The sequence below is a fragment of the Agelaius tricolor genome, unplaced genomic scaffold, assembly GCF_023055355.1.
Source record: "Agelaius tricolor isolate 1412-34295 unplaced genomic scaffold, bAgeTri1.0.p SCAF_37, whole genome shotgun sequence".
NCBI lineage: Eukaryota > Metazoa > Chordata > Aves > Passeriformes > Icteridae > Agelaius > Agelaius tricolor.
This window is the reverse complement of record NW_027269297.1, coordinates 2754857-2779497: the sequence shown is the minus strand read 5'-3', so window position 1 is coordinate 2779497 and position 24641 is coordinate 2754857. Positions and strand designations below refer to the sequence as shown.

At 52.6% G+C, this 24641-nt stretch overlaps 1 protein-coding gene across 3 annotated transcripts in view; it reads right to left on the bottom strand.

The window, feature by feature from the left end:
* WHRN (whirlin) overlaps nucleotides 1-23732 on the bottom strand; it is a 58339-nt gene extending 34607 nt beyond the window's left edge. Inside the window, exons 1-2 of one of the 3 annotated variants that reach the window (XM_071453618.1) lie at nucleotides 22923-23732; nucleotides 5503-5718 (exon numbers count right to left, since the gene is read on the bottom strand). In XM_071453618.1, the coding sequence (XP_071309719.1) occupies nucleotides 5503-5718; nucleotides 22923-23522 (816 nt within the window). In that variant the 5' untranslated portion in view covers nucleotides 23523-23732. The remainder of the gene's footprint in view (nucleotides 1-5502; nucleotides 5719-22922) is intronic. The other 2 variants (XM_071453617.1, XM_071453619.1) reach the window with 2 other exon arrangements.
* Between the last annotated feature and the right edge of the window lie 909 nt (nucleotides 23733-24641).

The window sequence follows — 24641 nt, the reverse complement described above, 5'->3', positions numbered from 1 at the left end:
GAAACATGGCAGGGCAGGCTGGATGTGGCTCAGGACAACCTGATGGAGCTGAAGATGCCCCTACTCACTGTAGGGGGGTGGATTAGATGGGATTTCAAGGTCCTTTCTCACCCAAACCCCTCCCTGCCCTTAATCCCCAGGACACTCTGCACCAGTGGCTCCCATCCCATATTCCAGTCCCACAGGGAACTCAGCCAGCCCCCCACCAGCCTGGATATCCCTCAGGCTGTAAACAAAACCAAACCCCAGCAAGGTCAGAGCAAGCAAACAGTGAGAGACGTGGGGAGCTGGATCATTCCCAGTGCAAATGTCATTACAGACTAATAGAGAGAAATCCTTCCTTCCCTCTCCTGCATCTCTTATCCTTCATGCTCAAGTAGGCACCAGCAGTGTCTCAAACATTCAAGCCACGCATTATTAGCGCTGATATTTTATTTTTTTTTAATAAAAATTACTGCTACTTTTGGCTCCAGAAGAGCCTGAAGCTGAGGAGATGCTCACACTCCCTTTATTATGTTTTCTTTCTTCTGCTGCACCAAAAGCTTGCAGGAATAAGCAGCTCCCCTGGCAATAAGCACATTAAGGCACCAATTGAGCTGATGGAATGGTGCTTCTCAGAGAACTCCCAGCATTGCCAGAGTGCTCTGCACACTTCATCTTCCTCCCAGCTCAGCAGCACCTCTGAGTTTGCACCGTCTGAGGGCTTCCAAAGTGCTTTTAATGAAATAAGCTGTCAATCCCACAAGTCCATCAATGACAATTCACAGCACAAATGGCTCTTGCTGCTGCTGTGACAAATCCAGAGGCCCCTAAGCCTGGACAGACAATAAAAATCCAAGTGCTCTGGAGCAGAAGGTGAGCATGGGAAGCAGGTCCCAGCTTTCCAGCAGGCTGTGACACCCTGGGGTGGGCTGGGGGCTGTCACCTGCTGCTCTGTCTGGCCTGGCTCCAGCAGCATTTCCCAGAGCTCTGCACTATTGCAAACCCTTCCTTTCACACTTCCTGACCACTGGTGACTCCCTCTGGGGGCACAGGACTCTGAGGAGACACTGAACTGAACAATCACAACAGGAAAATGCAAAATTTGGGTAATCCAGCACCTGTCCCAGACAGCACAGCCATGGAGAACAAGGATCTCTAACACCTTGGCAACCACAGGCTGAACCTGCCAGCAGCTCCTTCAGCCCAACATTCCCTTCATCCTCACCTCCCTTCTCCAGTGCTAGGTCAGGTCTACACAAAAAACCTGGCCCAGATCTCAGCACCCTCTCTACTCCCCCAGAACAGCCCCTGGCCCCAGCTCGGGGCAGCCTGGATTGTGCCTGGAAGGGGATGGGGAGAACCAATCCCAATCCCCAAATCCCTTTGAGGGGGATTCTCCCACAGCTGGACTAGAGGAACCCCAGTGCCCACAGCAAAAAGGTGGCTGGGAATGCTGGGGGCTGGAGCACCCTGCACAGAGGGAGGCAGAGCCCAACAACCCTGTGCCACAGCTCAGACACAGCATCCCACACCTGATCCCACCAGGGCAAGCACACAGAGCCCTGCATGGCTCAGTTCCACCATCACACTCCTCATCCCATCAGGATGGTCCCACAGATCCCTGGAAGGCTCAGTCACACCATCACACTCCTCACAGTGCTGCTTTCCACTTCAGGCCTTTGGTTAATAAATCCTTCAGCCTTGGGATAACCAACCCTCAACCCCAGCGACAAACCCTCCTTCCAGGCATGCAGATGGGCTGGAGGGAGGCAGCCAGACAGGGATATTCCAGTGCCTGAAGAATGTTGGAAATGCAGGCTGAGGGGAGAGAATGATGAATCTGACTCCATGTTCTCACAAGGCTCATTTATTACTTTATTATACTATATTATATTAAAGAATACTAAACTATACTAAAGAATACAGAATAGATACTTACAGAATGCTAAAAAGATAATAATGAAAACTCCTGACTCTTTCCAGAGTCCTGACACAGCTTGGCCCTGATTGGCCAAAGAGTGAAAACAACTCCCAGCAGAATGCAATGGAATAATCACCTGTGGGTGAACAATCTCCAAACACATTCCACAGGAGCACAGCACAGGAGAAGCAAATGAGATGAGAATTGTTTTCCTTTTCTCTGAGGCCTCTCAGCTTCCCAGGAGAACAACCCTGGGCAAAGGGATTTTTCTAGAGAATGTTATTGGGTTAAAAGGGAAAATAATCCAGGTGTCAGCTCTTAATTGGATAGTTTAGACTTAAAAGACCTTGTACCAAGAGATTGTTGGCCATTTTGTGTCTTCTAATGAAAAACTGCTGAACTCACAGCAGTGAGACTGTTTTACTGATAAGAAATAACAAACACCTGAGTCCCAACATGAACTATCATCTCAAGTGCCTTTAATCCAGACCCAGAAAAACCAATGACTGGGGCTCCCACAGGCAGGGGACAGCCAGCTCCAGTGTCTGAGCCTTTCACACCCACACCCAGCCAGGACTGAAGGAGGGCTGTGCCCAGGAACAGCTCCCCACAGCTGCCCAGAGCTGCTGCTGCTGCTCTGCCAAGGTGACACTGGGTGGCAGGGGGTGGGGACAGAGCCAGCAGAGCCTGCTTTCCTCCTCTCCTTAAAATAAAAATAATAGGCCCTTCTCCCTTGTGGCCCACATGAATATTTCATCAGCAAACTGCCTCACCCTGTATTAGAATTTTCTCTCCCTCTGGCTAAGATGGAAAGCTCACAGACCCTTGCAGGAGCTGAGGACATTTTGGGCACAGACAGAGTGATATCAGGACAAAAGGATAGAAATAGCCAAGGCTCCAAGCAATTCTGTGTCTCTGGAAAGGCAGTGCTGACTCCTGATATTCCATGGGGGGCAAGGAGGGAACATTATTGGAAACATATTGCATGTGGTGGAAACAGCACGTCCTGCTTGTACAGGATGAGGTTCCCTGTCCCTCTGTCCCTCCCTGCAGGGGCACCTGAGCACTGTGACTCTGCAGTGACACCTCTGCAGGCCTGGCTGGCCATGGGAAGTGTGGCAGAGGAGACATCAAATCCCTGAGATCAAATATTGCAGCTCAAACAGCCTGGGCTGGCTTCCCTTACACCAAGGGCTGCTAAAGGAGGGCAGCTCTCAGCCAGGGAGCAGGGCTGGAAATTTGATGTGCTGATGGTTTCCTTCTGTCAGAGGCCCAGCACTGGCCACAATGCCCTGGTGTCCCTACTGAAGCCATTTCCTTCCCTGCTCCTTTTCCCCTCACCAGGGTTTTCACTCAGGCTGCCTTACCCCAAAAAAGAAAAGGAAAATAATCTGGTTTATTTCAGAGTGTTTGCAGAAGAGAAGGATTGGGGAGGGGTATTTTTTTTTTTTTACTAAGACAGAACTGTCAAGAGACCTTCTAGAGACAGAACTCTACAAGAGACCCAGGAAAGCCTCACAAGAACACCTGAGGAAAGATTGAACTGCAGGAGGAAGGGCAGGAATGCACTCTGAGCTCCAGCCATCCACATCCACAGGTGACACAGATTAGAAGAGACCTTAAATCCCATCCAGTGCCAGCCCTGCCATGGCAGGGACACCTCCCACTGTCCCAGGTGCTCCCAGCCCTGTCCAGCCTGGCCTTGGGCACTGCCAGGGATCCAGGGGCAGCCCCAGCTGCTCTGGGCACCCTGTGCCAGGGCCTGCCCACCCTCACAGGGAACAATTCCCAATTCCCAATATCCCATCCAGCCCTGCCCTCTGGCACTGGGAGCCATTCCCTGGGTCCTGTCCCTCCATCCCTTGTCCCCAGTCCCTCTCCAGCTCTCCTGGAGCCCCTTTAGGCCCTGCAAGGGCTCTGAGCTCTCCCTGGAGCTTTCCTGTCTCCAGGCTGGGCATGGATGTCAGTCCCTCAATGTCCAGCCAAACAACCTGTTGGGAAAAACCCAAACCTTAAAACCCACTGGTGCTTTGGTGGCTGCTCCTGGCAGGACCTTCCCAGCCAGCCCAGACTGGACAATCCCCCCCTCCAGCCCAGCTTCTCCCTGTGCCAAACAGGAACAAACCCAGCCCATCCCATCCTCCAGGGCTCCTAGGGGCAAAGCTACAGCCAAGGGAGAAAACCAAGAGGACACAGTCTCCAGCTATGGCAGGGAAGGCATAGGTTGGATATTAGGAAAAAGTTTTTCACTGAAAGAATAATGAAGGAATTGGAATGCTGGAATTGCTCTGGAATGCTCTTCCCAGGGAGGGGGTGGAATCACCATCTCTGGATGTGTTTGAAACAAGACTGGCCATGGCACTGGGTGCTATAGTCTGGGTGAGGTGTTAGGGCACAGGTTGGACTTGATGGTCTTGGAGGTCTCTTCCAACCTCATGATTCTGGGATTCTGTGATACAGAAGAGCCAGCCCAGTGGAGAATGACACAATGGAGGTGACAATCCCTGCGGTATTCACATGGCCTCAGAACAGAGAGAAGCTGTCAGACAAGCAGAGAAGAAGAAAAACACAATTCTTATCTCGCTTGCTGTGCCTGTGTTGTGCCAAAGCACAATGCAATATGGAGATTGTTTACCCACAGTGAGGATGTTTTGTTCCTTGGCCTGTCAGGGCCAGGTGTGTGTGTTGGACTGTCATGGGACAGTGAGGAGAGAATCAGAGATGATGAGTGCAGTGTGAGCAGTTGTGAGCAAGACTGAGTGCAGGGCAGATTCAGTTTAGATACAATGTACATAGTTTGGTATAATAAAGTCATTCATTAGCTTTCTGATATCCATGGGGTCAGATGCATCATTCTCTCTCCCCTTTGTGGGAACCCAGAACATCCCTCTGGCTGTCCAGGATGGCCAGGACCCTGCCAGGGGGCTCAGAGACCCTGGCACAGAGCCCAAACCACCTGTGGGTTTGATTATGACCCATGGAGCAAATCACCAACCTTAGATGAAGATCAGCAAGCCACAACAGTTTAGGTAGAATAATAGTGAAGGTATTGTGGGGTGGAAAAGTAGATTTTGGGGTTTTTAGAATGGGGATTGAGGGGGCCAAGATGGAGGGATCTGGGTGTGTCCAGCCTTTCTCCTTCTTCTTCTTGGCCTCCATCTTCTGCTGTGATGTTGGCACTTTTAGATTGGTTTAGAGTAGAAGCTCAGTGTCTAACTGAGTGATGGGTGATAGGTATTGGAAAGTAATTGTAAACATTGTGCAGGTAGTTTTTAGTATAAAGACATAACCCTGCCCTGGGGGCAGGCAGAGTGCCTGGAACTGTCCTGCTGGATGGACCTCGGCAGGGCAGGAGAAAATTTTTATAAATAAGACACAATAAACAACCTTGAGACCAAGAACTGAAGAGCTCTGACTCCTTCTTCAAGCACCAGGCTGGGAAAAGAGACTTTTAACAACCTCGGGGTCACAGCAACCCAAAAAGATCCTGAGACCCCTTCATCAGAGTCACCTTTGATTGACAATAGAGGGGGACAAAGAGTGCTGGCACCTGCATGGGAAGAGCCCCCCAGGGCTGTGTCTAACCCCCCTTTGCTCACCTTCTTCTCATCCCCCTCCTGCAGGAGCTGCAGGTGGCTCCTCTTCTCGCTGTCCCTGCGCAGGGAGCTGTTCTGGTGGTGGGGCAGCCCCGAGGGGGGGGACACGCTGCGGCCCTGGGGGTCCACCCAGGTGTAGATGTGGTTGGTGACATAGCCCCCGGGGATGCGCCCCACCGAGTGCACCGACAGGTTCAGCTTCTTGCAGCCCTTCAGCACCTGCAAGGCAAGCCAAGGACAAGGGCTTAGTGTGTCACCATGAGATCTTCTGAAAAATCCCTTCCCCAGGATGGTTCTCCTGAGAAGCCTCAGAAAAGAAATGTAAACAATAATTATCTGATTGCTTGGATTGAGGTCTGGAGGTTGCTCACCAACAGGTGCATCTTTGGTTTCATGTGAATTGTTTTTAATTAATGGCCAATCCCAGTCCAGCTGTGTCAAGCCAAGGACAAGGGGTTAATGTGTCACCATGATATTTTCTGAAAAATCCCTTCCCCAGGACTTCTCTCCTGAGAAGCCTCAGAAAAGAAATGTCAGCAATAATTATCTGATTGCTTGGATTGTGGGCTGGAGGTTGCTCACCAACAGGTGCATCTTTGATTGGTTCCAAGTGAATTGTTTTTCATTAATGGCCAATCCCAGTCCAGCTGTGTCAAGCCAAGGACAAATCTGAACTGCAGGAGGAAGGCAGGAATGCACTCTGGGGTTAATGTGGGTTAAAGGAGTTAATGTGCCACCATGATATTTTCTGACAAATCCCTTCCCCAGGATGGTTCTCCTGAGAAGCCTCAGAAAAGAAATGTCAACAATAATTATCTGATTGCTTGGATTGTGGTCTGGAGGTTGCTTATCAACAGGTGCATCTTTGGTTTAATGTGAATTGTTTTTAATTAATGGCCAATCCCAGTCCAGCTGTGTCTAGCCAAGGACAAGGGGTTAGTGTATCACCATGAGATCTTCTGAAAAATCCCTTCCCCGGGATGGTTCTCCTGAGAAGCCTCAGAAAATAAATGTCAGCAATAATTATCTGATTGCCTGGAATGTGGTCTGGAGGTTGCTCACCAACAGGTGCATCTTTGATTGGTTCCATGTGAATTGTTTTTCATTAATGGCCAATCCCAGTCCAGCTGTGTCAAGCCAAGGACAAGGGGTTAATGTGTCACCATGATATCTTCTGACAAATCCCTTCCCCAGGACTTCTCTCCTGAGAAGCCTCAGAAAAGAAATTAAACAATAATTATCTGATTGCTTGGAATGTGGTCTGGAGGTTGCTTATCAACAGGTGCATCTTTGATTGATTTCATGTGAATTGTTTTTAATTAATGACCAATCCCAGTCCAGCTGTGTCAAGCCAAGGACAAGGGGTTAATGTGTCACCATGATATTTTCTGACAAATCCCTTCCCCAGATGTTTCTCCTGCATAAAAAGCTGGGATTTTTCTGTTCTCTCCTGGCTGCAGCAGAGTGAAGGCAAAGCTGCTGCTGAGGAAACACAGAGAAAAGCTTTCCCATCAGCCAGGAAAGAGCAGAGTGGAGCAGAGTGGGGAGGTGAGGTGGGCAGAGCCATGGCCAGGATGGGCTGCACCTGGGACTGAGCAGCTCTGGAGAGGATTCAGAGCAGGACAGGGGGCAGTGCTGGGGCAGAGCAGCACTCACCCTTGTCCCAAGTCCTCTCCAGCCCCCTCACTTCACCTTCCCCTAATAAAGGAGCCCCTTTAGGCTCTGGAAAGTGCCCCAAGGTCTCCCTGGAGCCTTCCCCCTTGCAGACTGGACATGGATCTCAGCCTCTCAGTGACTGTGCTGGCAGCAGACAAAACCAGTGTGGGGAAAGGCTCAGCTCAGCCCCAGCTCTGCCCCCACAGCTGCAGCCTGGAAAAGCTCCTGGTGCCTGCAGGGAACATGGACAGCACTCCCAGAAATTCAGCCACTGAGTTACCAGCTGCCTGCCCCAGCACAAGCAGTCAATTAATGACAGGAATAATCACTCAATACATCCTCACACTTAAAAACCAGCATGCACAGAGAAGACCTTGGGGGCCAGAGGAGGTGATTAACTCCTCTGCCCCTCCAGCTTCCACTGTGAGAAGCTGACACAGGAACTTCAATTAACACAGAGGAGTTCTCCCTGGGGACAGCTGTAAGTGCTGATCCCTCCAGAGGCCTCAGGGACACCAGCACTGCAGATCTGCTCTCAGAAAGGAGGTATTTGGGTTTTCTCCCATTTTGATGAGCTGCCCTGCAAGCTCTGCTGTCCCCACTGAGCAGAGAAGCTGCTGAGCAAAGCTTGTGCCTGGGAAGGACTAAAAGCAGCAGCTCCTCAGGAAAGGGTAAATGGTCAGGAATAGTGGGCTGGCTGCATCCCAGCCCTGAGCTGGCAGCACTGCTGCTCCTCCCTGCCAGAGCACAGAGAATCCAGCTCAGAGCCCAGCTCAGCATCTCCATCCCACACAGCAAACCTGGCTGCAGACCTGTCACAGGCTCCAAGGTCACCATGTGCCTGGGGGCTGCCAAACCAGTGGGGACAGCCACAGAGCATTCAGCCCCTGGCTGCTCCCCTGCCCCAGCCCCTGCTCCTGCAGCTCCCCAGGCCCTCAAACACATCCCTGCTGGGATCTCCTCCCTCCCTGGGCACTCAGAGCCCAGCTGGGCTGCTCCCCATGCTCCTCCTGCCCAGGTCTCTCTGGGGTGATGGAGCAGGTTCTGAATCCTCTGCCCACTCCAGGGGACCCCTCTCCCATGGGCACCGTGGCTGTGCCAGGCTTCAGGGCACAGAGCACCTTCCTGAGCCAAAGCTGCCCTACAGCCAGGCTCAGCATGGGCTGAACTCCACTGAAATCAGTGAGCTGGGGGTGGCAGGGACCCTTCTCACCTACCCCAGAGCTACCAGGGCAAGGGATCCCTGTCAGATGGGGTGCAGGACCCCCTGAAATGCTCTTTGTTCATCCAAACTGGAGCCATCTCTATAAAACCTCTTTGGAGTCTGCAGAACATCACTGTACCCTGTGCCTGTGTGCAGTTCTGGGCCCCTCAAAGGAAGAACTGGAACAATTCCAGGGAAGGGAACGGAGCTGGGAAGGGGCTGGAGCCCCAGGAGAGGCTGAGGGAGCTGGGCAGGGGCTGAGCCTGGAGCAAAGGAGGCTCAGGGGGCCCTTGTGGCTCTGCACAGCTCCTGACAGGAGGGCACAGCCAGGGGGGTCGGGCTGTGCTCCAGGGAACAGGGACAGGAGCAGAGGGAACGGCCTCAGGCTGGGCCAGGGCAGCTCAGGGTGGCGATCAGGAAGAATTTCCCCATGGGAAGGGTGATTAAACATTGGCAGGGGCTGCCCAGGGAGCTTTGGAGTGCCCATCCCTGCAGGTGTTTAGGGAAGGGCTGGAGGTGGCACAGGGATCCCCTTCCCTCCCTTGCCCAGAGAATCCATCCTGGCAGGAAGGAGAAGGAGCAGAGGAAACCTCGGGGTCTGCATCACACAGGAGAGACTGGGCACAGGAGAGGGGACAGGAAAAGGGACAGGGCACAGGAGAAAGGACTGGGCACAGGAGGAGGGCACAGGAAAAGGGATCAGGCACAGGAGAAAGGACTGGGCACAGGAGGAGGGACAGCACAAGAGAGGGGACAGGGCACAGAAGGGACTTGGCACAGGAGGAGAGACAGGGCACAGGAGAAGGGACTGGGCACAGGAAAAGGGATCAGGCACAGGAGAAATGACAGGGCACAGGAGGAGGGACAGGGCACAGAAGGGACTGGGCACAGGAGGAGAGACAGGGCACAAGAGAAGAGATGGGCACAGGAGAGGGGACAGGAAAAGGGACAGGGCACAGGAGAAAGGACAGGGCACAGACACAGGAAGAGAGACCAGGCACAGGAGAAGGGACAGGGCACAGAAGGGACTGGGCACAGGAGAAAGGACTGGGCACAGGAGAAAGGGACTGGGCACAGGAGAAAGGGACTGGGCACAGGTGGGTCCACCCTGGGCACCCTGGAGTGTCACATCTGCCCCGAGGACAGGGCAGGGGTGGCTGCTGGAGCCTGGCAGAGCCATTCAGCCTGAGCCAAATGTCACCCCCTGGCAGGGCAGGCACAGCAGCAGAGCTGCTCTCTGGAGGCACAGGGGAATTAGCAGGGATGAGAGGCCAGAGATTTACACGAGGATTTTTATGTCCCCCTGCAGCTGCCTTGACAGGGCCACCAGGAGCAGGGATCTGGGCTCAGGGAGATGTTTTATGCATGAAGGTGACAGCAGGGAGCCCGAGGGGAGGGGAGCAGCTGCACAGAGCCAGGGCTCCAGGGCAGCCTCCATCCAAGAGGGGGCACAGGAGTGAACAGAGCTGGGAGAGCCATCAGGACACTGCTGGTGACAGTGTCTGCCAGAGAGGCAGTGCTGCAGCAGGCTGGGGACACTGCAGAGTCCTTCATACACTTACTGAGGTCCCTCCTGTACTCAGTAAGAAGCAGTTTTGTCACCATTATATTTTCTGAAAAATCCCTTTGCCCAGGATTTCTTCTCCTGGGAAGCTGAGAAGCCTCAGAGAAAAATGAAAATAATAATTACCTGATTGCTTCTCCTGTGTTTTGCTGCTTTGGAATGTGTTTGGACACTGTTTACCCACAGGTCATTGTTTGATTGGTTTCATGTGAATTGTTTTTACTTAATGACCAATCAGGGCCAAGCTGTGTCAGGACTCTGGAGAGTCACAAGTTTTTAATTATTATCTTGTTAAGCCTTCTGTCTGTATCCTTTCTCTGTTCTTTAGTATAGTTTAGTATAGCATTCTTTTATACAATATAGTAACATAAAATAATAAATTGGCCAGGACATGCTCCAGCCCCTCAAGGTCCCTCCCAAACTGAGGGGCCCAGAACTGAACAGGGGATTTGAGGTGGCCCCAGCAGTGCCCAGCACAGGGGGACATCACAAGGGCCAGGCTCTGGGTGGGAATTCTACAAGGGAAAACTTTTTCCTCCCAGACACACAAATTGTCCTGTGTACACTGACTGCAGAGATACCCCCAAAGCCACAGCAGAACTCATCCTGTGAGATTTTTTGGGACATAAGGGGCACACTGAACCTCACCCAGCCACCCCTAAATAACCAATTCCACCTCCTCAATGCCCTGTGCAGAATCAGGCAGTGCAGGCTGCATCTCCATCTCCTTTCTCAAGCCACTGTAGGGATTTGCAGCCTCGGATAAGATTTGGCTTTGCCTCATCTCTGATGTGTTTGAGGACCATGGGGTGGGAGGTTTAGGGCACAGTGTGCAAGCTCACCTGCCAGCAGCCCAGCTTACAGCAATCATTGATGTGAATCTGGGAATTAGTGCCAAAACCTGCAGCAGGGAAACAGGCACCAACTGCCCAGAAATGTCAGCAGAAGCAGCAAGTGCCAGAGAGTAGGGCAGACTGATTCCATGATCTGGCCACTGATCCCCTAACAACACTCCATTTAATTATCAAGCCCTCTGAGAGGGAAGGAGATCATTTAAACTGATCAAAATAGGAAACACACATCTCATGTGCCACAATTACCTTCAAAAACCCATAAAACCCAAACAGCTCCCAGCACATCATGTTCTTCCCTGGGATCCAGAGGGGCAGCTGCCACCCTTCAGGTGGTTTTATAGGTTTTATATCAAGAGGTTTTATGGAGATGACTCCAAACCCTGCAGGAGTCACATCACTGAGGGCTTTCCTCTCCCAACTTCACCATTTCCCCTCTCTTATTCCCCACTTCCCAACGGCCCTGAGAGGTAAAAACACCTCCAAAAATCCCCCCAGAAGGAGCACAGCTGCAGAAAGGAAGGGCAATGAATCACCAGGATGCTCCTGGCAGCCTGCCCCAACCTGCCTGGGGCAGGGACAGCCCCCTCCCTTCACCTTCCCCAGTACAGGAGCAGCCCAGAGTGGGAAGATCCCAGTTGGGTACTGGGAGCATTAACCATGAACCATCCTCCTCCTCAGCACAGCCTCCAGCTGCTTCTCCTCCACCAGGAACAGCCTCCTGGAGCTTATTGTATTTGCTGGGAATGTCCTGATAAAAGCAGGAGTGATGAATCTGACTCCATGTTCTCACAAGGCTCATTTATTACTTTATGATACTATATTATATTAAAGAATACTATATTAAAGAATACAGCAAGGATACTTACAGAATGCTAAAAAGATAATAATGAAAACTCCTGACTCTTTCCAGAGTCCTGACACAGCTTGGCCCTGATTGGCCCAAGAGTGAAAACAACTCCCAGCAGAATGCAATGGAACAATCACCTGTGGGTGAACAATCCCCAAACACATTCCACATGAGCACAGCACAGGAGAAGCCAATGAGATGAGAATTGTTTTCCTTTTCTCTGAGGCTTCTCAGCTTCCCAGGAGAAAAACCCTGGGTGAAGGGATTTTTCCAGAGAATGTGAATGCCACAGGAGCTGGTTTGGCTCTGGGATAATGGGCATGGAATAATGGGTATGGGATAATGGACAAGGGATAATGGGCATAGTTCTGCTGTCAAGCTCCAAAGGTCAGTGCTGAGGTTATCAGCCTGCAGTGCATCAGGAATTTGGCAGCACGACCCCAAAAAGTAAGGCCCAGGTTTAGAAATAAACTGCAAAAGGAAAGAAATGCTGAGATACTGATGCCTAATGTTTCAGCTTTTCTATTTTTCACATTCTGTGCTGCTTTAGTGGGTGGGTCTGAGCTTCACATTTTGGGATGGTGAGCTCTGTGCACAGAGCAGGGAGACAAAACAATTCCTGCTCCAGCTGGGCACCAAGGACAAATGATCCAAATCTCAGCCCAAGAGCACAAACCCCGTGGGCTGGAGAGAGAAAAACAAGCAGGGTGGGACTGCAGGGGCTAAAGCTGGAATGGGACAATGAACTGCAAGATGCAAACGGAGCAGAACTGATCCCAGGGAGAGACCCCGTGCCCGGCCGTGCATTTTGGGACCATTTTGGTTCATCTTGGGTGCAGCCCTGGCTGGGCTCTTGTGCTGCCCAAGGTGGATCCATGGAGGAGATGCTTTGAATAAATCCCTGCTTTATTCTTGATCTCTGCCCAGTCTCTGCTCTGGCTCAGCCCTCACAAGGCATCAGTTCCACAGGAGGGAGGCAGGGGGAGCTTTTACAGCGCGTTCCGGCTCCGTGCCGGAGCGATGGCAGAACTTTGTCCGGCCGCTATTTCCTGCTCCATGCCAGGGTCTCCTGCTGGACTCAGGGATGGTTTGAAGCCTGTGGGATCAGATGGACTGAGCAGAACAATGCTGCTGCCAGGGGGAATGAAGCGGCTCCCTGTGGCTGCTGGGGAGGGGAGCAGGAGCTTTTACAGGAGAGGGATTGAGCTACAGCAGCTGAGAGGCTCCTGTGCCGAGACAGGACAGCAGGCACAGGATTTTTGGCTCCCAGAATGTTTGCTCCAGGGATCAGCTGCAGGCAGGATGGATAAAAGGCTATTGCAGCTCCCCCTGCACGCCTGGTTAAGGCCAAATTTGCCGGGTGAAGCAAGGAGAGACTGTCCCCTGCCCCAGAGTGCAGAGACAGATTTGGAACAAACAGCCCAGAGCAGCTGGGGCTGCCCCTGGATCCCTGGGATGTCCAATCCAGGCTGGACAGGGCTGGGAGCAGCCTGGAACAGTGGGAGGTGTCCCTGCCTATGGATCTGGATGAGCTTTAAGGTCCCTCCAACCCAAACCAGTCTGGGATTCCATGATTTTAAGTTCTATCCCTGCCCTGTGTTGCCTGACAAAGCACAGGGAGCTGGATGTGAGCAGGGAGCCTGGGAGGAACAGGGAGAAGGGGAATGAGGAGAAGGCGCCCCAGAGGCAGGAGGGCAGAGCAGGACACAGGAGGAGGCTGAGGGAAGCACAGATGGAGGGACAGCAACGGTGCCAGGGTCCAGGGGACACAGGGGGGACACAGGGATGGCACCAGGGATGCAGGGGTGACACTGGGGTGACACAGCCTCCCTGCAGGAGGACAAACAGGAGTTGCAGGAGGCACAGTCCAACCTCTCCCCCTCTCCCAAGGCAAAGGACAGCAGTTGGGCTTTCAAGTAGAGGCACTTATGCAAATCAATGCAAATCGATGTATAATTATGGTGATTGCACACATTTAGCCCCAAGGCATCGGGAAGCCCATGTCCCTTTCACGGCAAAGGTCAAGTGAAATCGAAGCTCCAGCACCTTCTCCCCAAGCTCCCCATCCCCACTCTGCAACCTCCCACCCCTCCAAGCCGGTCCCTGCTCAGTGCAGCCCTCAGGCAAGCCCGGGATGGTTCTAAAAACAGCAGAAAACTCCACGTAATTGTGGAAAGAAAGCAAAACCAAAGCTGTTTGGGTGCTTTCAGGGCAGGGGGGAGGCATAAGGGAAACGCAGATTGAAGCACTGCTCCTGCTTCCTCGGGTCTTCTCTCTCTGCTCCACTCCAAGCAGTGCTGGAAGGAGTGATGTGAAGCAGCATATTGGCTAAAAATGACAATGCCATCAGATAAAGCCATACTGTCTGAACAGGGTTAATGCCTGGGTGGGAAACTCTGGAAGAATCAATGTGGGGAAGTGAGGAAGATGCTGGATTGTAGGAGCAGGGGGGTAGGATGGTGGGGATGGATGGAGATGAGAGATCTCTGGAGCCAGGGCTGGAACTTGGGGTTCATTGCAAAGGGCCTGGGGACAGGGCCCTGCTGGGAGCTGCCAGGCACAGCTCAGAGCAGGCCTGAGAGAAGAGAGGGGAGAGAGGATGAGAGGGTGAGAGAGGGTGAGAGGGTAAGAGAGCGAGGTTCCCGTTACAATGCAATAAATCTTCTTCTGTGTTGAATATTCTGATTCTCACCAACCAATCCAGTACAAGATACAAATCCTACAGCATTTCCATACAGCCTATAGGAATCATTCCATTACCATCCTGTGTTACATTTTAAACCCTACAAACTCCTCTTTGGGCCCCTTCTGCCAAGCTGGCAGGGTCTGCTCTGCCCCTTGGGCCTGTCTGCAAGCAGAGGGTGTTGTTCCATCACAAGGGGATCACCTTCAGCTGGCCACACCATTGTTTTCCAGTTGTTCAGTAACTGAGGGATCTCAAAGCTTGCTTTCATTTCCATCTCACTTATAGTTTCTATATTCTCAAAATCTTTTGCCAGGCAATCACATTTATAAGGCTTTCCTGTTTCATCTTCCCCAGCACTGGATGAAGCACTGAGGGCATCCAGGCAGAGCCTGCACAGAGCAGAGCCCCCTCCAGCCTCTCCCAGCCCCAGGGGCTCCAAGGCCATCCCTGGGGCACCTGACAGGACCAGAGCTCCTCCAGGGCTCTGCTTCACCTCTACTCAGCCAGTACCTGGTGCTCCTGGTGGGGAGAACTCAGAGCATCCAGTCCAAAGAACCCAAGGTAAATCACATCAGCAGGTGCTTTGTCACTTTAACTGAGGGCATTTCGAGCTGAATAATTCTCCGTGGCATTGAGGAAAGTGTCAAGAAAATCCATCCTCATCCCTGAGGACAGGGGAACTGGGTAAAGGATATTTTAATTCACCAGTTCTGACGCTTTTGTTTTCTTCCAACGGCCACTAGAAGGAAATAAGCTTTTATCCTCCAGGTTATCTTATCAATTTCTCTGCTGAGCCAAAACTGTTTATTTACAAGGAGCCCACTAAATAACATAGATGCTGCAAGAACTCCAGGATGCCCTGACAATGCTAACCCTGATGAACAAGCCAGTCCTGGTGCCAAGTCCTATCATGCCTGCATTAAGAGGAGAGGAGAGATTAAGGCCCTCATTCCAATCTTTTGCATCAGTATAAAGTCATTTGATTTCATTAGGGCTGATTGTGATTTTCTGGTGAAATGAAGGGAAACAGATGACTGAGGAACTTGCCCACTGAGGGAAACCAGTGGCAGAGCAGCAAATACAACCAACTCCTAAGCCAGGTGGAGCAGCCAAACCCACGTTCCCACAGCCCCTGGCTGGGTGTGCAGCTTCACTCCAGCCCAAGTCACACCAGGAATTCACCTGGAGCTCCCAGTGACAGGGGAGCAGCTCCAGGTGCTCAAACCACAGCTCCAGATCTGCCCTGGAACCAGAGCAGCCCTTCCACATCCGTGCTCTGCCACTGCCATCAGCCCTCCTCCTCAAGGAGCTTTAAAAGTCATTTTAAATGCAGATACCCCCAAGCTCCAGAGTGACCATTTTCCCTCCTCCTTTTCCCCAGAGGGAGATCCTGGTGCCTTTACACTTCCCACCCTCTCTGTCCAAGTCCAGCTGAGCACAGGAGCTGACATGGAAACTGTTTGCAGGACAGAAGGGCACAGCAGGAGCCCCTGGCATCACACAGCACCTGCCTTTTAAACTGTGCTCTTTCTTTTGGTGCAGTTCTGGGGTTTTTGTTTCTAAGCAGATGCAGAGATGCAGGAAGGGATTACCACTCCAACTATTGGGGTGGATGCTGGTCACATCCTCCTTTTCCATGCTCCAGCTCCCCCAGCTCCCTGGGGAAAGGGAGATGTTTCAAGCCTCTTTCTTTAATGCCTTCTAAAAACACAGAGCCTCGATAAGCATGCAGCAGTTAAAGGAACAGGGCTGAAATCATCTTCACAGAATCAAAGGAACAGGGCTGAAATCTTCACAGAATCAAAGGAACAGGGCTGAAATCTTCACAGAATCAGGGATCAAAGGAACAGGGCTGAAATCTTCACAGAATCATGGATCAAAGGAACAGGGATGAAATCTCGACAGAATCAGGGATCAAAGGAACAGGGCTGAAATCTTCACAGAATCAGGGATCAAAGGAACAGGGCTGAAATCTTCACAGAATCAGGGATCAAAGGAACAGGGCTGAAATCTTCACAGAATCAAAGGAACAGGGCTGAAATCTTCACAGAATCAAAGGAACAGGGCTGAAATCTTGACAGAATCAGGGATCAAAGGAATAGGGCTGAAATCTTGACAGAATCAGGGATCAAAGGAACAGGGCTGAAATCTTCACAGAATCAGGGATCAAAAGAACAGGGCTGGAATCTTCACAGAATCAGGGATCAAAGGAACAGGGCTGAAATCTCGACAGAATCAGGGATCAAAGGAACAGGGCTGAAATCTTCACAGAATCATGGATCAAAGGAGCAGGGCTGGAATCTTCACAGAATCAGGGATCAAAGGAACAGGGCTGAAATCTTCACAGAATCAGGGATCAAAGGAACAGGGCTGAAATCTTCACAGAATCAGGGATCAAAGGAGCAGGGCTGGAATCTTCACAGAATCAGGGATCAATGCATTGCCTGCACCCCTCAGCCATCCCAGCCCTGCTCTGGCTGATCAGCCACAGCTCCAAGCACTTTGAAGGGTCAAAACTCAACCAAACCAAGCTGCACTCACTGCTCTGAGCCGGGCCCCAGTGCTGGGGTGATTAAATCAGCAGTGTCAGGTCATGGTGATCAATTAATTTGGCATCACATGAAACAGTGACATGAAATTTGCTTTACTGGAAGCTGGCTGGAAAGAAAAATGGCTCTAGATATGTTTGAGGCTCAGGGCTGCACATCTCTGCTGTCATTTCTGAGAGATCTTTTAGCAATCCCACACCTGGGGTCCTTTCTTATGAAATATTACAATCTCTGAAGAGATCACCTTGTTTGCCAGCAGGAAAACCCACAGTAAAAGGACATAAAAGGAATTTTAATCTCCTTTTAATTATTTTTAAATGCCCACTTGGCACTTCCATCAGAGCAGGAGATGGAAGGGATGGGGGAGTGAAGAGCTCGGCTGGAGCAGAGATGGTGGTGGCTGGGGATGAGCTCCCCCTCCATGCCAGGCTGGGGTGTGAGGTGCTACCCCCTGATGCAATCCCCTTCCCTCACAGCTCAGGGAGGGGAGGAGGCCCCTGGCTGTTCCCCCTCCCTCCCCAGGCAGGGCTGTCACAGGGACACAGGACAGGCTGGCAGTGCCACAGACCCCTCTGCCCTGTCAGCCTCATCCCAAGCCTTCCCCAGCCCCTCCAGCCTCTCTCCACAGGTGAAGAACCCAAGCCAGGGCACCTGAACTGCTCCAGTTCCTCCAGAATAAACTCAGTTCCAGCCCAGTGACTTGGGCAAAGCCATCTCAGATTTACACCAACACCAAAGAACCAAACTCCCCAGCCCAGCACATCCAAATTAGTGGAGTTGTGGTGACTTTGCTCAAGCTGATCCAGATCTGCCAGAAATAGCTGGGCCAATGGTGGGACCAGTGCAGCTCTTTGGGGCTGGTGTAGCTCATTGAGCCAAATCCTAAATCAGGAATTTTTCCACTTTTCACTTTATTTTGTCCCCTCCCTCCCTAAATGTCTTTTTATTCAAAGGACTAAAAACCTTCAGCAAAGCAAGAAAGGTAAAGAGTGGGGGAGAAAGGAGTGTGAATTTAATGCCAACCCCAGAGCATTGGGGAAACACCTCCCTGGGTAAATTTTTGATGGTCTAAAGCCACAAACACCTTGATTTTAAGTCGTCTGGATAAAATATGACAGCTTATCAATACAAACCTTCAGCATAACTGCTAAAATATATATGCAGTATATGCTCAAATATAGCAGCATATACACCATAAATAGTAAAATAAATATATATATTATAGACATAATATAATGTCCTAAATAGCAAGGCTGATAAAAACCAAGCCAGCTCTAAAAATATGGCAGACAAGAATAACTTCTCCACTTACCCCATAATTCAAATGCTGGTGATCTTTTGCTAAAGTGCACTCATGAATGCTGCAATGATGGAGCTGTAATTGTAATGGAGTCATTTAATTTGGATTTGGATGGCACAGCCGAGCTCAGAGCAGACAAGGCATAAAACTCCCATGCTCACGTAAAGGTTAAGGAGCTGGTCATTAAGGGAATTGATTTGGAGTGCTGAGGTAATCTTGTGGTTGAAGGCAGAATGCCACTTTTTATCTCATTTACGCTGGAAACATCTGCAAACACCAGTCAGTGGTGACAGGCCAGCAGTGAGTTCTGAGCTGGGACATCACACGGGTCACTTAGCCAGGTGTGGCAGCTCTCATCTCGATTGACTTTGGGTACATCACTGAGCGACGCCTGAAAACTCCAGGAGTGAACAGAAATTGCTGCTATCCTGTGGAAGGGGCTAACAGCAGCCTGTTAGCTAAAGGAGGGACAAGGAGCTGAGAAGCAAGAAGAAGCTGATTAGGAGCCATCTCCAAGGCCTTGTAACCAAGGAGTCCAGGAGAAGTGAGGGATTGAAGAAAGATAAGAAGAGAACTCTGCAGCTGGACATCACAGACATGTTTTATGAAAAATCCTTTCCTTAGGATTTTTCCTCCTGAGAAGCTGAGAGGCCTCAGGAACAAACTGTAACCAATGGTTATCTGCTGCTGTGGAATGCAACAGGTGCATCTGGGATTGGTCTCATGTGGTTGTTTCTAATTAATGGCCAATCACAGTCAGCTGGCTCAGACTGTCTCCGTCAGTCACAAGCCTTTGTTATCATTCCTTCTTTTTCTATTCTTAGCCAGCCATTCATTTCTGATGAAATCCTTTCTTCTATTCTTTTAGTATAGTTTTAATGTAATATATATCATAAAATAATAAATCAGCCTTCTGAAACATGGAGTCAGATCCTTGTCCCTTCCCTCTTCCTGGGACCCCTATGAACACTGCCACAGGATGAAGTATTTTTAGAAAGTCAGTTGAAATTATTGTAACTTTTCACCAACGGTGTTATGTTGATTTATTGTGGCCAAAACTTAAGGTAGAAGAAGTATAAACAATTGCAAAGTGTATAAAAGGTCAGCCATGTTTGATAATAAAGAGCTGCCATCTGAGACTGCTTGTGGTCCCTGCTTTGTGTTGTGACTGCCTCGACAGCTGTAAGAGCCGAAATGATGCGGGACTCCAGGAGCTCTCCAAAATGCAGTTTAGTGTATCCAAGGTGCTCCAGCAGTTCAGGGTGGTGGGTGACAGAGCTGTGCCCACAGCTGTCAGCTCCAGCTGCAGACAGGCCTGGAGACCCTTTGGGTTTGGTTACAATGCATTCTATACTTTTCTTTGCTGAGCATCTTCATACAGTAGAACCAATCTATACCTTTACTATTATCTACAGCCTATCATAACTACTGTAATTACCATATTCATGTTACTGTTCCCCAATCACTCAAAGTTAGTACATTACAGTTTAAGCTAGAAGTTGTTTTTCAGTCTTCTTGCAGTGGAAAATTCTGAGACCTTTTTTCTACTTGCAACTTTGCTGCCTTGTTTGCCTGTGCTCTCTTTCTGCTTGGTAAAAACATCTTCTTGTTTGGGGTGGGTTTATCCTTTGCTCTAAGCCATAAAAACCCCTTCTAACTAACACAGCCTTTGCCTCCTTGGTTATCCAGTGAGACTGGCTCAGCAATTCTTTTCTTCTAGATCAAAACTTGCTTCCATCTCTATTCCTTCATCAGACTCTACATTTAAAAATCTTTCTGCTAAGCACACATATCTGTGAGACTTTCTTGTCAAACTTTCATCCTTCCCAACAGACAGTGACACAAGCCCACAGCAGAGCCTCTCTCCTCCTGGAAAGGAGGGGTAAAAGCAGCCGGGCTGCTCCTGCACGGCCAGACACGCACGGAAAGGCAACAGAACCACCACGATCTGATAAAGGAATGCAGCGGCTGCCGTGGGAAGGCTCATCCGAGGCTGCACAACCAAATGCAGACATTGCATTTATTCCCTGCTCTGCCCGAGCAGCTGGCACAGCCCCAGCCGGGCACCCCGAGCACCCCGGCGGGCACCGGGCACCCGCGGCTCGGGGAGTTTGTCACGCTCAGCCCGGAGCCTTCCGGAGCCCTGCACCGGCCCCAGGAACGAGCTCTGACAACTTCTGTCAGCACAGCACGCCGTGCCTGTGATGGACAGCAGGGCTGCCTGCCCAGACAGCTGCTGCTGCAGGACAGCGGGGAAAGAGGAGCTGGAGCATGGCAGGGACCGGGCTGAGCTCCCATCAGACACGGGCTGCCCGGGGCAGCTCACACAGCCCCTCCTCTGGAGCTCAGAGTGTCTGAGAGATCAGCCACACAGCCAGGGGCTCGTGTTAACCCAGTCTCTCTCCTCAGCTTTCTCTGTCTCCGTTACAGCGTGTGCACGAATTCCAGGACCAAGCCAGCTCTGGTTTATCACAGAATATTCTGAGTTGGAAAGCATCACAAAGGTCACCGAGTCCAACTCTTAAGTGGACAGCCAAGAAAGGAATCAAATCCCCAATCTGGGGTTATGAGCACCAAGCTCTGAGCAGTGGAGCTGATTTTGGCCATCCAACACTGCCCCACAGCAGGGCAGACCAAGAGCCCCCAGTGAGGAGGGCAGGACACAGCGAGGGCGGCTCTGCCTGAGGAGAACAGCCCACAGCCAGGGGCCTTGGCAGAGCTGTCAGTGCACCCACCTGAGCCCCAGAGCCCAGCTTTCAAGGGGAAGCAGAGCACAAAATGAATCCACTCATCACCCCCACTTGTCCCTGCAGCTCTGCCACTCTGAATGACACCCAAAACATCGGGCTGAGCTACTTGTACCTTAAACCTTCCAATGCTGCCCTTGAGCATCGCTGAAGGCCATCTCTTCATTTCCCCCTCCCAAATGCAGCATCTAAGGGCAAATTAACACTTGGTTCATTTTAGAAGCTCCCAAGGATTTATTAGAGCTGTACTGTGAATCACTCTGCCACTCTTCCCAAGCAAAATGTTCCCACCACCACGATGTGGGTCATAAAAACCCTTCCCAGATGTGAAAAGAACCTCAAGAAGGTGCCAGCACAGGCTAAGTGATGAATTTGTTGTTGAAAGAAGTTCAGCACACAAGGAGACAATTTCTAAGCTGCTTTTTCCTATCAGGATCATATTAACAAAATATAGCTCTTGGCAAGCCACGTCCTCCAGGAATTATTTCTGTGCAGGAAGCACTTAGTTTCACTCAAAATTAATAATGTCTAAAAGGCATCAATTACATTATATTAGAGAACAAACAGAAAGTGATGTGAATTACCCAGCAGAGTGGGATGAATTGGAGATGAAGTCATGGAGTAGAGCATTCCTAACACCTAGTTCCTCTCCATCCAATGCCATAACCAAAATACGTGGGGGTTGCAATCTCCAAGCCACAAAATTGCAGACTAACAACTGAAAGCTTACCCTGCTGTTCTCCTATCATTAGGAACAAGAGGAAAGTAATTCCTACAAACCTTTCCTCTGCTGTCAGGATTACCAGGGAGTCATTTCCAGCCTGGGAGTCGTGCCCTTGCCCGGGGCACTGATTTAAAGCCAGGGCAGGGAACACACAGGTCGGCAGGGAAGAAGTGTTCAAAGCTGTGCAAGATTAATGCGCTGTCAGAGGAAGGCTCCACATGGAACAGGCTCCCAACAGAACCACTTTAGCTTATTATGGAAAAATTAAAGCACAAACAGCTGGAGAACAGCCTTGTCACGCCAGATCCCAGCTCTCCATACGCTGCCTACAAATTGCAGCTCTAAAAGTCGATTCTGCAGCTCGATAGGTTTGTGCCTCGGGAACATTCCGAGCGGAGCCCACCAGCCACGAGATCAGCTCTGGGAACGGTTTGGGACACTCAGACCTGGATTTTCATCAGAACCCCGCGTTTCAGGCGAAAATCCCACCGCTTATGGAGTTCTCCCCCCACATTAAAGCTTTTATCGATAGCCCCCATGCTGTTACGGGCTACAACAGGTCCCCAGGGCATGTGGAGCCGTGCTGGGAGAGCGGGAGCCCTCAGTTCAGTTGTGTAACCGTTCTCCTTCTCCCCCTGGAACATTCAAAGGGGAATCGGGGATCTGCTCCTGCCTCGGGCAGCCTTTTGGGGGGGGGGGGGGGGGGGGTCTGTTCTGCTTCTCCATGCCTCAGTTTCCCCATCTTTGCGAGGAGAAACCCACTAAAGCGGCTGGAGTACATCCCTCAAAACCCGTCTCACGCAGATTTCCAGCTTCCACGAGCTTCCCAGGCTGCCGGCGAGCCACGAGCAGGCACCGCTGCGTTTCACAGGCGCGACAAAAGCGCAGGACGAGCCTGCCGTGCCCGGAGCCACCTCGGCAGCGCGGTCCCTGCCATGGGTTTTAGGCACCGCTATCGCCACCGCAAACTTTCCTGCCGGGCTCCGAGCACGGCTGGCCCCGCACGATGTCGCCGGTGCGATGCAAACCCGGAGCGGCTCCGCTCCGCCGAGGGCTGCGGGCTCCGAGCCGCGTCCCGGGGAGCGGCACCGGGGGCTCCGGACCCACCGGCTGATGGGGATGGAGCCGGGGAGGGACGCGGATGGACGGGGATAAGAGCCAGGGAGGGAAGGGAGGAGCGGCGGAACACGGACACGCACCGGAGAGGCAGAGCGGGACGGGGCGCGCAGCGGAGCTCGGGACAAGGCGGGATGGAGAGAAAACACCCACTGGACCAGCGTGAGCCGCCTTACCTTGACCGCCTCGGCGTGGGTCACCCTGTCCAGGGACTTGCCGTTAACCCCTAGGATCTGATCGCCGACCCGCAGCCCCTCCCGCTCGGCCAGAGAGCCGGGTTCCACCAGCGACACGTAGATGCCCACGCCGTGCTCGGCACCGCCGCGGATGCTGAAGCCCAGACCCTCGTGGGCTTTGCTCCGGCGCAGCGTCACCTGCCGCAGCTCGCCCGGGAGCACCGGCGGCGGGGCGGGGGGCGGCGGGGGGCGGCCGGGCGGCGGCAGGTAGGGCCCCTCGGCCGTGTACTGGTCGAAGAGGAGCTGGTCGGAGCGCGGCAGGACGAGGCGCAGCAGCGGCAGCAGCTGCCGGCGGCGGGGCCCGTCGAGGAGGGCGCGCAGGGAGCGCACCAGGTCGCAGACGTTGCGGCGGCCGTGGTAGGCGTTGAGGCAGAGGATGAAGCGCTCCCGCTCCGCCTCGCTCAGCAGCGCCGTGAGCGCCTGGTGCAGCCGCCGCACGTTCGCCGAGAGCGGCCGCGGCGCCGGCCCCGCCGCCGAGCCCAGCGAGCCCGACGAGGAGGAGGAGGAGTGCACGGACACGCCGTCCAGCTCCGCGCTCATCGCCGCGGCACCGGCAGCGCACCAGGGGACGGAGGGGATGGAGCGGCCGGAGCGGGGCGCGCCGGGCAGGAGCACACCCAAAGCGGGCAGGAACGGAGCCGGGCGGGGCAGGAGCGGAGTCCCCCGGGCAGCACCGGCCCCGCCGCTCCACCTGTCCGTGCGCTCGCCCGCGGCTCCCCAGGAAGTGACGCGGCCCCGTTGCCGGGAGACCGGTTATACAGAGCGGCCCCGGCGGCGGGACCGGACCCCCCCCCCGCCCGCCCCGCCCCAGCGCCCGCCCCCGCGGGACCCGCAATTAGCGCCCGCTCATTAGCGCTCATCAGCGCAGCCAGCCCTGCCCGCGCTCAGCGCACCGCGGGCACCGCGCAGGTGGGAAAGTCCTGGCAGCCGTCCCCAGCCCTCCCGGGATGGATCGCGTCCATCCCGGAGCTCCCGCAGCTTCCCTCCATCCCAGCATGGTGAGCGCACTCGGGGTGGAGGACGCACGGCAGAGGACACCGGGCAGGGATCGGTTTACAGCCGAGAACAGCCTGGCCCGGCACACGGAGCCGTTACCTGACCCGCGGGGATGTTTTTCCATTGCCCGGCGTGCCAGGTGTGGGATTGTTGTTACCTCAGAGTGCTGGGCACGGTAACTGCTGAGTTATGGTGCTGGGGATGCACCCGTTCAGCTCAGCACAGGCTTTGTTTTAATCACTCCTGAACGGAATTCAGACACATTCGCTACTGACAGGGTGTTGAAGGAATCTATGATTGGGGGAGCAGGTTTTAAAAAGGAGAAATTTAGATTAGATCTTGGAAAGAAATTGTTCTTAAGAATTGAGTGAGGATGGTGAGGCCCTGGCACAGGGCGCCCAGAGCAGCTGGGGCTGCCCCTGGATCCCTGGCAGTGCCCAAGGCCAGGCTGGACAGGGCTGGGAGCAGCCTGGGACAGTGGGAGGTGTCCCTGCCATGGCAGGGCTGGGATGGGATGATCTGTAAGGTCCCTTCCAACCCAAACCACTCTGTGATGCTGGGTTTGGAGTCCACCCCAAACTCCCAGCAATTAACTCCTCCACATTTAACAAACATAGCCAGGACAGAGAAGCCCTTCCTGTGAGGGATCCTGGTGGTCCAGAT